The 15,255-nt window shown below is 32.2% G+C and overlaps 1 protein-coding gene across 1 annotated transcript; it reads left to right on the top strand.

Annotated features, from left to right (window-relative positions):
• The first annotated feature begins 9,327 nt into the window (after positions 1–9,327).
• On the top strand, positions 9,328–14,953 carry LOC145132119 (alanine--glyoxylate aminotransferase 2 homolog 2, mitochondrial-like). The gene is made up of 9 exons (XM_079066779.1): positions 9,328–9,615; positions 11,014–11,244; positions 12,119–12,289; positions 12,875–13,018; positions 13,102–13,281; positions 13,525–13,750; positions 14,044–14,157; positions 14,241–14,327; positions 14,691–14,953. The coding sequence occupies exons 1-9, from the start codon at positions 9,382–9,384 to the stop codon at positions 14,732–14,734; spliced, it is 1,431 nt and encodes a 476-aa protein (XP_078922905.1). The 5' UTR covers positions 9,328–9,381; the 3' UTR covers positions 14,735–14,953.
• Positions 14,954–15,255: the final 302 nt, after the last annotated feature.

Here is a 15,255-nt window from a genome sequence, read left to right as displayed (position 1 = left end):
ATTGAAGATGAATGCCTCAAGAATTCTCAATTAAGTCACGTATTAAAATGTATATGTTTGTTTCTGTAACGATCATCCTTTTTCATAATGATAATAAAGGCATAAAATGATTTGTATGTTCTTGTATGTATAAAGATGTCATAACGAAAGTGGTTACCCTAAATATGATGTAAACGTATAAATAGAGCTTATGATATTTATACTCATATTCCCTTCCGTGAGGGTAAAGTAAAGTAAGATGTTTTGTATGTTAGACATGATCCATATGATAGTTATTAAAAAAACAGTCTGAAATGTATAACGAAAGATAGATGTTTTCACACAGGATTAACCGTTTGTTTACTTGTATTCTCCCCCGTAAAGTGTTCAAAAACATTTAAAATCAGTTAAAAGCGTAGAAATGGGGGTATGAACTCACTTGATTGAAGTGGTTGTTTTGAAGTAGTCGAGAGAAGAATCGAGCAGAACTTCGACTAGAGAGAGTTGAAATCTCGGGATTCTCAGGGATCTCGGGAGTGTATAACTTCCTTCGGGTCTCGAGTATGAAAAACCGAGGCTTCGGGAAGGCTTCTCGAGGTAATCACACAGAGTAACGACACTTAGATGGAAAGAGATGAGCACCAAACCCGACACCCTTAAGCTTCTATTTTTAGGGGCTGATTTGGGGTCTCACGTCGTGAGTTTTGGATTGCTCACGTCGTGAGGCTTAGTCAACATGATCCTCTTCGACGAGTTGACGTGGCTGACACTCTGGAACCCATCAGTCACGAGCTCACGTCGTGAGCATGGTTCCCTCACGTCGTGAGGCTGAGTCAGCCTCGGGTTTTGTGTCCCGAACTTGTAAAATCCGTAACTTTCGCGTACGAGCTCCGATTTTGACGTTCTTTATATGCACGCGTAGGTGTGAAAAGGCTACACAACTCTCATTTAGACTCCGTTGGCTAATTTTGATTTTATTTTTATTATATTATTTTTAACAGGCCGGGCCTGGAAAAGTCCGTTTAAATTCCATAACTCCTTCATCTGATGTCCATTTTCATCAGACTTTTTACTGTTGTACTCCTATTGTCGGGGTATTCAACTTTCGTTTAGGTTGTGTCGGCTAAAGACCGCTCGATCTCTATTTCGAGTTTTTAGCTGTCTACTGCTAGGTCAGAAACTTCGAAAAATCATAACTTCCTCATACGAAGTCAGATTTGGGCGTTCTTTTTATGTATGTTTACGGTTTAATGATGTCTACGACTTTCATTTAGATACTTAAGGCTAAAAAGTATTTTATCGGAATTTCGTATTGTACGCTTAACAGTGTTTTGTCGGTTTTGTTGCGGATCTTCGATTGGTCATAACTCCTTCGTTATAACTCGGATTTTAATGTTCTTTATGTTTTTGGAAACCTTGTTACGATATCTAACACTTAGTACACTCAAAGTGAGACTTTCGAACATTTCATTTTTTTGATGTTATTTCAATTAATTCAAAAAGGGATTACCACATTTGACTTTTAGTCAATACGTTGTCTTGAAATATCGGGTTGTTACACTTTAGGAAAATGTGAAAAGTATGCTAATCCATAAAAAACGCACATCATGCTTTATATGTCGTTAGTGGAGCGTGTGTGGTTAACCAACACACTAATAGGGACTATAAAGAGATATGATGGGAATCTCGAGAATTATCGTAGTTGATGGAGCGTGTGTGGTTAACCGACACATCAATGTGAGATGATAAATGACATCAAGGTTGCCAAGCGGGTTTGCATGGTTATTCACATCTCGTTTGTGATCCTCGACATCCCAGACACAAAAGTGAGAGCATAATCCGAGATTAAGCATGCCATTGATAAGATTCAATGAATCTCAAAATATCTAGGAGTTTCATAAGATTCGAATTGGTAAAAGCCTTACTACCTAAAATAGATTCGAATTTGATTACGGCGTCCCTCTTCAAAGTTCGAATTGAAAATATGGATCCTAAGCTTAATTTAAATTTATTGGTTAATAATTAAGGAATAAAATCAACTAAATTGAATTGTCTTTTTCTCATATTTTTAAATATCTTATGAAGATAGAAATGGTCTTCCTCATCCATATGGAAATAGTTTTTTCTCAATCTTCCAGAGATGGTCTTCCGATTTCTAGTCAAGGTGAAATTGTTTATCCCTTCATTAGAAAATGATGGAAGTGAATATCATCTCTCTCTTCCGCTTCCTCCTGTGACTCTCCCAACGTCATGTTTTTTCGTAAATTCGAAAGATATGATACAACTCAATCCCTATTTGTATGTAAACATCAAGATGAAAACTTTTTATGTATACATGTTCAGAAAAGAAATCGTACATTGACAAGTTGGATAGATTGGGTGTCGTTTTCCCAAGGGAGAAAGCCATTTGTTTTTTCATCTTGCTTCGCAGTTTATATGGTTAGTTTGTTAAAAACTTTCATATGAGGAATCTTGACATGACCCTAATTGATTGGACCCAAATGTTGATTGTTGCTGAAGCAGAAATGCTTAAGAACACATCTAAAGCAGAAATGATTATTGGGTCTAATTCCAAGGTTTCCATGGACATTGATAATGGTAAAAATGGTGGTCCAAAAAAGATTTCTCTTCCCAATGGAAAGGGATCATCGAAGATCAAACGGTTTGATCATATGGTAAAGAGAAATGTCTAGTTCTGGGATCGATCCATATGTTGACCTCAAAGAGTCGATTTGTTTCCACCACAAATTGAAGGGATGTTGGAAACGAAGCTGCCTAAAATACCTGAAAGATCTTAGAGATAGTAAAGTCAAGTTGTATGACTCTACTTTAGGTACATCTATTATCTGACTCCATTGTTTTATAGGTTCCTCTTCGTAGACTGTTAATACATGATGAGATGATCACATTTTGATAGTATTATAGGAGCTAAGAGAAAGAAGGAAGCTTGAGCAAGGTGAGCTAAATTTGATCATGAGAAATGGACTTTGGTCACATGGTTCAAGGATCAGAATTTAGAGCTACTTTTAACGAGTTGAGATAATTTAATGGATTGATATTGTTCTTCAGAAATGTCTAAAAACATAGTTTTTCATTTTATGCGTTGTAAGGACAAGTTCCAATTTTTCATTTATTTTTCAATAAAAGTGAAATTTTAGTTTATCTGGTTGCCTTATTTTATATATTTCCTTGCAATGGCATTTATGAAAGTGTTGGTTACATTTCTAATATTAGCAATATTAATTGTGGATTTGATTCTTATGATATCGCTTGTGATATTGTCATAATTGACCAAGTGAAAAGAAATCTCATCACCAACTAGACAGATACTTCGTGTTGTAAAATTCACATTGTATAGTGTACGAGAATCTTGTTCATTGCAAAATTATTACTAATTCATTGATCTGATGTTTATGAGTCAAGTGAAGGACTAATGGATCTAGTACATGTTGATATGAACTATTCAGATCCACCACAAAGGACGATAACTCTATTCGTCATGATTTACCGATGTTTCAGTAAATATAGTTTTGTTTATAAGATTAAGCATAATTTTGATACTTTGAAAAGTTTCAAAGAGTAGCAGAACGAATAACAAGGATCTGTTAGGCAGAAAGACAAAATTTTCTCCAATCTGAAAGCAAAGGAGAATACTTCAGTATCATGATCATCTTAGTGACTGCAGGCTTATATCACAATTGATCCTCAAAGAATATCTTAATGCAATTGTATGGCTAAGAATGAGAATCAACTATTATTGGAAATAATTCGATCAAGAGATGAGTCATACTTCATTCCAAATCAAGTTTTAGAGCCATGCTTTAGTAACTGTGAGTCATATATTGAAACTCTCTTCAAACTAAGAAGGTTGAAAACATCTCGAAGTTTGTGGAGTGAAATGTTTTCTTACTCTAGCACATATAGGATTGGAGTTGTGATGTTTTCATTAATCGAGAAACAAAGGATAAACCGAGACATATTTTGTGAAGTGTTTTCTTGTCGGGATTCCACATGAACTTTTGGATATTTGTTTTAGCTTGTCAAGGAATGTTACTTGAGATAAAACTCGTATGTCAAGAAGTCAGTGGGATTCGTATTGATCTTGAGAGTTTCAAGACTCAACTAAAAATAAATCTTTTAGTTATCACTAGCACGCGACCTGAGGTTGATAGCCTGTCGTGTCTGATTAACACATTCTTATTTCTGTGCACCTTCTAGTTGAGTCGTCAATGCTTATGAGTTCTATGTTTTCCATTTAACTGCAAAAGCAAATCATATTGTTCAGTGAAAGTACATTGATCAATATGGGTGAGCTGCTTAACAACACGAAAGCATTGGTAGGCTCTTGTGCTACTAGAGGGCAAGAAATATAAAATAAGAGAAGTTCAGTCCATGAACGGAAAACTAAATTTCAATTTGGTTTTTTTCCTAAACCTTGTCGTATGATTATAGGTTGGAAATGATAGATTCACATGGATGGGAACATATGCACCATAAAATCTACGTGGAAAAGTTTTTCGCTCTAATTCATGAGAATGATTATAAGGAAACACTTTTGCTAGTAGATTTTAAAGGACCCGATAAAGGTCGATATGGATATTGCTTGTATTAATTGCATTCTCAAATTCACAATATGATTACGACATCCCTCTTCATATTTCAAATTGTGAGAAATGGCAAGGAATTGTTTGAACGTTTAGAGACTTATAGTTATAAGTCATGAAAGGGTTTAAACGCACACATATGCTATCCAATGAAGGTGTATAAGCTTAAGAAGTCTATTTGGAGACTTATCGAAGCACCGCGTAACAAAAATCTGTACTTCAATAAGAAAATCAAGAGTATTGATTTCTAGAAGTCTAGTTGTTTTTGGATACATGTCAAAGGTAGTGGGAGTATAATTGTTATGCTAGTATTGTATGTTGACAATACTATTCATAGGGAACAAAGTTTCCAATTTTCAAATTGCAAAGTTTGGGAATTGTTTCGCTATAGTAAAGTTAACGGAGAGGGCACTCATACTTCTTTTTGAATCTAAAGGTTTAGATTGTATAGTTTAATATAACTTAGGCATAGACATATGTGAATATCATGTTGAAATGGTATAGAAAATTCCATATATGAAAATATTATAGCGAGAGATTGAACAGATATCGGATATAATGAATCGAGTCTCATATGCTTCGGGTATATGATCAATTATATATGCTATAATATTCACTTATTCTAATTTTTTCAAATGCTCAGAGCATTCTGAGAGAAAAGAACTAGAATTTTGTATGACTAAAGTTATTAAACGACTTTCAAAAACATTCCAAGGTTATACCAAAAGATTGGTTGCTTATGGAAAATTGTAAGTATGGAATTTATTTGGACGAACCATAGTGACATGATTCTGGATTGAGATGATTCTTGATCAGAATTGATGGTCATGGAAATGTTTCCATAATGAGAGTTGATAATTAAATCTACATATGAGTTGGAAACTTTAATGCAAGAGAAGTGTTCAAGGAGTGTACATTGAATTAGAACTTTCATTACCATGGAATAGTTTCTAGTAACAAAGTTCCGATGGAATATTATGTAATATCGTTGGCTCAGTCCCTGTGACTTTGAAGCCTCGACATCACAGAAGGTCAATGCATGTAAGGTTGAAATTCCAATACATTTTAGATAATGACAAGAATTTGGAATTGTGAAATGAGCATCATTGGAATAGTGTCCAGTTGATCTGTTCACAAAGAAGGACCATAGTGAGACATAGTATGCATGTTCATAACATGGCATGACTGACGTCATTCAGTTCAAGTTGTTAGTTAATTACTCGAAACATTATACAATAAATAAAGTTGTAATTATTATGGTGATTAAATAATGAAGATTATTTATATTCAATAGATTTGAAACCATAGTTAATTAGTTTATTATTGTGTTTCATTTTGCGTGTTTTACTTCATGAATAATTTGATTATTCGAAATTCCACAGTCGCTCATACTTTTGGAATTAAGTAATGAATGACGACTGTCATGGATTGAATTGTAAATTGTCTATGGATATTACACATTGCAATGGTTGCTACAATATTCACGAGTACCTAGAAAATGGAGATTTTTTAGTATTGGATAAACCCACGCTTAGAGAATTACTTCATGGATTTTATTATGAGTAATTCTGAGACAATAATATCTTATATTCTTAAAACTGAGATATATGAGTTGTAATTTATAAGTCAGTTGTACATTAGTATTGCAAAAACAAATCGGTAACTTGATGTTATAAAACGTAGTGTCATGTGCGATCTGGTGAGTAAAAGATACAAGCATATGAATCAAAGTTTATTCGTTCCTTTTGCCTTAACCGGGAAAAGCGATATATTTGGGTCCCTCGATGATTTGTTGTCGACATCTGAAGAGCTTAGCCAAGCTTGGACTGAATTGGTGTGTTTAATTAGCAGTATGTTTTCAGTCGTCATAAATTATGAAATCGAGAAACAGAATTTTGGACAATGAGATTGATTTCAATCCATGTCCCATATCCATATGATATCTTGAAGAACAAAAAAATATTTGATCACTTATCTAAAGGACAATCTTCTGATCGGATCAGAGTTCAACAATTGCTTTGGAAGCACCATTTGCTAATAATTTAGAAGTTATACTGGCAATTATAGTTATAGACTTATCCAAGTGGGAAACTGTTGGATTGGGTGTCTAAGCCAATAACTAAATTTGTATATACTTGAATTATTAACAAAGTCCTTTTGGGTTGCCCTCAGACCTAGTAATTGAATAAAATAACTTTTAGAAAGAGAGAGACTGGTTTATTGATTTATTATATGATTAATAAATTAATTAGAAATCAAAATAAATGATTTTTAATATATTATGAGAATAATATATTAATTAGAAATAGTATTATTTAATTATAAATTAATCATAAGTTAATTGGAATTAATTTTAGGATTAATTGGAATAATTAAAAGTATAAGGAATAAAGATGACAATGTTCAAAAGTCGAACATTGAGCAATTCTAGAAACCTCCTAGGTAGGGGACGAATTCTAGAATGTCTTATAGGGTTTCCTTGGACATTGATGGTGCCTTGCATACCTTAGGGAGGAAGAATGGATAAAGACTTATCTTAGGAAACTGGCTTATCTTAGGAATCTGCATTATCCGATACCTTCCTAGTCACCTATATAAACCCTTCTTAGGGTTTATATTTTCGGCCAACCATACAAACTAAGAGGCTAGCCAAAATTCTCCTTCCCTTATCCTCTCTCTTCAAGTATCCTAGTTGCTAGGATTGGGTGTGAACCATCAGAGAGGCGACACTCGTGGTGCTTGCTATGTCATTGTGGCCTTTTGTATCCCATAACCTAACAAGAGGCTCCCAAAAACATTGTACCGAACACGACCTAAATCTGTGTGAAATAACATTATTATTTTTTTCAAGTTGCATTTTATTATAATTAAAATATTTTATTTTGAAAATTGATATCTAAATCAATCTAACTCCAACTTGTATATGCAGTATATCATTATGATTTTTTTTTGGTCAGGCAACCCAAAATAAATATTACATACGGGATGATAAATATCCATATTTATTCTAATAGGAAAGTTTCTTATTTTTTAGAAATTTAAATTGTGAACGACTAACAAGATTTTATCAACAACCAAACGTTCACTAAGGGGCTGTTTTGCAGGATCTGAATTTTTAAGATCTGGATTTTTAAGAGATCTGAATTTCTAAGAGGGTCTGAAATTTTAAGAGCTGAATGTACAACATATTGTTTGGTTGGGACATCTGAATTGTTGTGCTGAATTATAAAAATGACCATTTTACCCTTCTGTTTTATTTGTTTATTGAATTCAAGCGTATGCTTATAAAATAACCTAATTAATTTCTTAAATAATTATAAGAAAAAAATATAAACACCATATAAAATCCAAATTTAGCATAAATAAAGTGATCATACAATATAACCAAATTAAACATAAATTCTTTCAAATTCACTTCTTTCAATCCATTGTAACATAAAAATCATACAATATAACCAAATTAAACATAAATTCTTCCAAATTCACTTCTTTCAATCCATGTAAACATAAACATCATACAATAACCAAATAAAAATACTCTTTCAATCCTTGGTGCAACTAGTGAACCAAACACTTTCTACTTCCTGCACACTTAAGAAACAACCATGCAATTTATCACTCTTTTATCAACAAAAAATTAACCAGAACTTTTAAGCACAAATCAATATAAATCATCCATTTAAGCAAGAAATTTCCCATTAGCAACAGGTACACAAGTTAATAATCAAAGTTCCTAACGAAAATTTCAGAATCCAAGTTCATAATTGTTTCAAGTATCAAGATTTCAGCATCAGGTTATCAAACAGATTAGATTTCAAGAATCACCCACATTAAACATTTTAAGAGACTGAAATTGATACTCCTAATAACAGCTTTATCATAATTTATACATACATCAACACTTAAAACCCAATCAAAGTCTGTTAGAAGCAAAACATTCAAGAAAAAACAAATTCAAACCTTTATAATTAGATTTATGATTTCACCATTTCAATAGTTTGAAACCACATATGGATTCAGAAAATAAAGGAAAAGAAAAAAAACAAATTTTCTATAAAAACAGGAAAAAAAATCGAGTTTCAGGGGGAACACAATAGATGGAGCGGAGGTGTTTGTGTGCATCGATGAGAAAAGAGAATCGGAGGAGGCGTGAGTTTGAGGAGAAAAAAAAACCGATTCATTAACCAATTCTTTCATAAAAACAGAAAAAAATCGAGTTTCGGGGGAAAGAAGGAAGAAGAACGAACCTGGATTGTCGGAGTTGAAGGAGGCGCTGTTGCAGGCGTCGGAGGAGAAGGCGGCGGCGTCGGAGGCGGCGGTGTTGGGGTACGATGGCAGTGTCACAGGCGGTCGATTATTGGAGATCGGTAAGGGAGAAGAAGCGGGTGAGAAGGAGGAGAAGGGGGCGAGAAAGAGAGTATGCGTTTTGGGGTTAAGGGCATAGCGCGTCTTTTATTTTTTCAGATAGAGTTCCAAATCTGATTCGATAAGTGCTAAAATTCAGATTCGGACCAAAACTTAAGAGGTAAACAAACGGTCTGAATCTTAAAGATTCAGACCTACCCCTTATTAAGAGGTATTAAGATGCAAACAAACAGGTTCTAAAACAATCGTTTCAAAATAACTATAAATTTTACCCTCATGAAATACGTACGCTAGGGTAAGTATTAGTAAATGGATGAGCACACACTCCACGTTACACATCACTACTCTCTCTCTCTCTCTCCCTATAAATAATCACATCGACTTCTTCGTTTTCTTCGGAGATAGAGAAAGAAACACACAACAACCGAGAGAGATGCACAAATTCGCAACCTCATTGCGGAGGCGAACCTCCGGAACAGATCAATTCCGGCGATGTTTCTCTCAACTAGCTCAACGGCAATCATCGATTGAAGAATCCGGTGGAGTTCCGATCATACCAGCTTTTGATTACTCTCCTCCGCCGTACACTGGTCCTACCGCCGAGGAGATCCTCCGTAAGCGTAAAGAGTTTCTTAGCCCTGCCATGTTCTGCTTCTACAAGAAACCAGTATGTTATTAAATATAAATTATATACCTTATGCATTAATGATCTTATCCACATTTAAATTTCCGATGTTACAAAGTAACTTGCACATCATGAATTATTAGGTTTACAAAACTTATTATAATTTATTGCAATTAAGACCCAATCAAACAAAAGGAATAGAAGAAAAAATATCAAATCATTGTATGGGATCGTGGGACTTGAGATGATGGCATTTTGGGTGGAAAAAAGAAGAGAAAAAGGCTTAGATTCTAATGAATCTCTTGTTTTTGTTATTAAATCATGGATAAATGGAGTTTACATAGTAAGAAAAAGTTTATTATATTTCATAATATACGTTTGTTGGTCGAAAGAAAATGTGATAAATCATAAAAATTATTGTTTGTTATTTAGAAACATAAATAGAAATATACTCTATAATTTAAATTAATAAAGAAAAAAAGTATTATATAATTACTTTCATATATGGCTTAATTAATTAAGAATTAAGAAAGAGTTAATATTACAAAATGACCACCAAATAATATTCACTTGTTTTCTGACCACTCAATATTTTAATATTAATTAATAAATCCATAAATATATTTTTTATTAACATTACATATATAAATTTCAACCGTATAAATTGGTGTTGAATTGTACGTGACATAATTTATTCACTAAATGATGTTCATTATGTGATTCAATATGACATAATTACCTGGTTGGGATCCATTTAAATGATGTAATGAAAAAAACTTGTTTGGCCTATTGACTCAATAGTAATGATGAGTAACCAAAAGAGTAAATTGATTACAATTAGTTGTCATTTTATAATATTAACCCATTAGAAAAATATAAATTTAATAGATAATTAGTATATTTCATTATATATTTGTTTGTTATAAAAAAATGTAAAAAAAAATCATTCAATATTGTTGTTTGTAATTAAATTCATTATTATTTAAAAGACCAATATGTGTGGGTCATATCGCAAGAAAAGAACGTAAAAAAACTAATGATTTTGGACATGAATCGCAAAATAAACACGTTTTTTCTTCTTCCGAATTGTCTTTTTTATATATAATTTACAAAAATGACATCTTTTTCAAAGCAAAATCATTATCTTGAAAACCAATTATTTAGAAATATTTGATTTTATTTTAATCGCATTATAAAAGGAGTTTATAGTGACCATCTATAAAACAATTTTGCAAAAAATGAATTTTATTTTGTATACACTTTATTCGACACTTTAATAAAATAGTTTACAATAATAAAAATTACAATGAACACCATGAAATAGTTTATAAAACGTCATGAAATGACGTTATTATATATTACGTGACAAACATTATTTTTTTAAAAGATATTATCAGTTTCGATTACTTGAGATGACGATATATATTTGTGGTGAAACAGTTAAACATTGTACATGGGAAAATGCAATATTTATTCGATGAGAATGGGCGAAGATTTCTTGATGGTTTTGGAGGGATCGCTACTGTGAATTGTGGTCACTGTCATCCTGACGTGGTCAAAGCAATCATAAATCAGACCACCACCTTACAACACTCCACCATTCTCTATCTCAACCACTCCATGGCAGATTTCGCCGCTGCTCTCGCCGGAAAAATGCCCGGCGACCTCAAGGTACTCTATAGTCTAGCTACTCTACCACCATCTATAAACCATTGTTTTTTTCAGGTGTGGTACTCAACATGCCTTTTGTCTAGGTTCATTGAACAACCATTGGTTTATGTTTAGTAAACAAAGGACCCACAAAGTTAACATAATAATTAATACATGTTGCACAAAGTAAGGATTGGATTGTCACATCCCTTATTAATATTATAAAAAGTAAGGATTAGATTGTTAAGTAGATAACGTAGAAAGATAGTGTATTTATCTTTTTTGAACAGAAAAAAGAACAGATTAGAAACGAGTCTCTATTTCATTATACGGTTCCACGTCTTTTAATAGAACAAAATAAATTACAAGTTTAACTATGACAAAAAATTACAACTTGTCTAGGTTCATTGAACAAGCATTTGGTTTATTTTAATAAACAAAGGAGTCACTAAGTTAATATAATACATATACAAAGTAAGAATTTGATGACGATGATGATAAGAACGGATTTTTAGTTTTTGGCGGGATGGAACCGAACATATTAATGGACATTTTATATTATTACTTTTATGATAATAGAATAGTACTTATGTCTCTTTGATATCGGCTTAAGTCTTACTTGAATGCATGAAACAATGTATAATTTGTTACATCCGGTGTATTGGTGTAGCCTAAGGTTTATGTCTAAACCATTGCGTAGCCAACAAGCACAACCAATTATGTACAAACGGGCTTCAATGTTTTCTAACAATTTTATAATAAATATATAACTTTCATCAACGTTTGCTCATATTGGTGCGACATATGTCAAATACAGTATAATTATTCTTGTCATCTATAACAAACTGTTTTTATAACCTTTTAATAATAGATTTATACTTTGATGTTCGTATAGGTGGTGTTTTTTACGAATTCGGGTACGGAGGCTAACGAACTGGCACTGATGATCGCACGATTATACACAGGCTGCCAGGACATCATATCATTAAGGAACGCGTACCATGGGAACGCAGCCGGTACAATGGGTGCTACGGCTCAATCTAACTGGAAATTTAATGTTGTTCAGGTAAATTTCAATAATTATAACAAACCAGATTGATAAATAATATTAAATCAAATATACAAATAATTCAAGTAAAAAGTTATAATTTACACAAATAATTCAAGTGCTTTTAAGCCACATGTTTGTTTTTTGTAATTCGCTATAAAAACATGGGGTTTTTTTTGTCACTTTTAAGTGACATTACGTTATAAAACACACTACCTAATTTTGTAGTGTTATTAGAATATGCGAAACGTTACGTTTGCGTGTTTTTTCATAATAGTTATTAGTCATCAGTATCATCGCTCCATAAACGATATCATGACAACGCTACTATGTCGTTTTCAGGTATTCTTTAATTAGGCGACTACTATATTTTGTCCTTATTAAATGACAAATATGTCCTTATTAAATTATTATAGTTTCTTAGTAATCCTCTACTTTAACTGCTTTATGTGTCATGCATAGGGCCATCCCCTATTTTTAAATAAAATATTGTACTGTTAAATGAATAATTTTATTCAATAACGTTTCACAAATATTTTTTTCTTCATTTAAATAAATAACTTATCTTTTTTTACTTTAATATAATAACATTTATTTCTTTAGAGTGGGGTCCATCACGCAGTAAATCCAGACCCGTACAGAGGACAATTCGGGTCGGATGGAGAAAAGTATGCCAAAGATGTCGACGACTTGATCCAGTTTGGAACTTCTGGAAATATTGCTGGTTTTATTTTTGAAGCAATTCAGGTAAAACATCAAATAAATAAATAGTTAATTTTATTTAACAAACAATTTAATATAAATATATACAATTTTTTAATATTTTGTAGGGTGTTGGAGGAATTGTTGAATTGGCCCCAAATTATTTACCTCCGGTTTATAAAACTATTAAGAAAGCAGGAGGACTTATGATCGCTGATGAAGTTCAAGCGGGATTTGCACGCACCGGAACTAACTTTTGGGGATTCCAAAACCAAGGAATTGTTCCCGATATAGTCACAATGGCAAAGGTATATTATATAAAATAGATACATGAAATAACAATGTATTTTTATTGATTTTTTTATCATAGCATCCTACTTCTATCGATTTTCATTACAAAATTGTAATTTCAAAAAATCTACCAAATATGAAACAATTTTGACCATTTTATAAGAAAAAAAATTAACATATAATGCGATGCAGTTGGGTAGAATTTTTAAAGTACAATGTCAAAATAAGAAAAAAGAACTGAAAGTACAATGTTATAACAGGGTATTGGAAATGGGATTCCGCTTGGTGCGGTGGTGACTACACCAGAAATCGCGAAAGTTTTAGCCCGTCGAAGTTATTTCAATACGTTTGGCGGAAACCCGGTTTGTACTGCTGCGGGCCATGCGGTTCTCAAAGTTATTGAGAGAGAAAATCTTCAAGAAAATGCTCATGTCGTTGGATCTTATTTAAAGAAACGTCTCATCTCTCTCAAAGATAAGCACGAAAGTAAGTTATTTGTGCCCATTTATCCAATTATGTGTTTTTAAAAAAAATATTTGTGAAACCGAGGGAAAAAATAAACAAGGGTAAATTTTGTAAAATAAAAATAAAATAGGACTTAATGGCAAAACCCGAAAACATGAATTTTTGTATACTTAACTCGTTCGTTCTTTCTACATTAACAAGAAAAGAAAGACACATATATAGTTTTATCAAATTATGAATAAGTCTATTAAGTAAAAAAGAAACAGTATATTAGGATCTAACAGTCTAACTTATATATTTTATGATGAATTAAGTTATTGGGGATGTTCGTGGAAGAGGACTAATACTTGGAGTTGAGCTAGTTACCGATCGCAAACTCAAAACTCCGGCAAAGACAGAAATATTGGAGATAATGGAGACAATGAAAGGTAATTTTCGGGATTTGATCGATATTGTGGTTTATTTTCGATATATTAAATATATAAAAAAATTGCTTTATTTGTGTTTATAGATTTAGGGGTATTGGTTGGAAAAGGTGGATTCTATGGAAATGTTTTCAGAATCACTCCACCGCTATGCTTCACTAAAGAAGATGCAGGTGTGTTTTTGTTTCCCTTTTGCTTCTTTTTCATCTGGGATAAGTGCAAGAAATAACATCGTATTTTTATCATTTATTATAATTTATAACATCCAGTTTTTGTTTTCTTTCTATCCGACATTGTATTGTGAAAAATCTATCAAATTGTAGCAATTGCATCCAAATACAAACCAATTTCAAGGGTAGATTGAAGAAAAAAAAAATTAAAGTACGTTGCTATAATTGGGTAGAGTTTTAAAAGTACAATGTTGTAATGGAAAAAAGTGAAAGTAGGATGATATAATACACAAACAAATGAAAATATGTTGTTATTTCTTGTATTTAGTATCTTTTCATACAATTAAACTTTCAAAACTTGTGTAGATTTTCTTGTGGATGTGATGGACTACTCGATTTCAAAGCTATGAAGATGGGGCATGGCCAAAGAGCATCTTGTATGTGTACTACTTATAAAGTAAGACATAATGAATTTATCATATATTTGTATGATATAAATTATGGGAAAATGTGTGTGATTAAAATGTTGGGCAATATTGATAAAAATTGTAAGGGTCAACAGCTCGTTGACTCTCTTTGTATCTGTTATATTCTCTTTCTAAATAAAAATGTCATTATAATTTATATAATTTTAAAGGCTACTTTCTTTTCCTTTATCGTATTTGACAACATCTCGTTGTTCTTGTTCTGGTCTTACTCCTTGAATAATTATATCATTGCTAATTAATCAATTAAAACTTTATGTTCTTCTAAAATGTATGCAATCTAAAAAAAGTGAAGCTTATGAATTATGATTGATTTAAAGTTATTGTGTGTTCCAGTTATTTTATGAAATGCAATATGGTTAAATGCAACTTATTTATTTTAGTATTGTATTTTTGAAAAATATAATCTATTTGATTATGATAATGTTATTCATATACAGATCAAT

The sequence above is a fragment of the Lactuca virosa genome, chromosome 8 (assembly GCF_052849685.1).
Source record: "Lactuca virosa cultivar CGN04683 chromosome 8, Lactuca_virosa_CGN04683_v6, whole genome shotgun sequence".
Classification (NCBI taxonomy): domain Eukaryota; kingdom Viridiplantae; phylum Streptophyta; class Magnoliopsida; order Asterales; family Asteraceae; genus Lactuca; species Lactuca virosa.
Note: the sequence above shows the minus strand (reverse complement) of the source record. Positions and strands in the feature narration are given on the sequence as shown.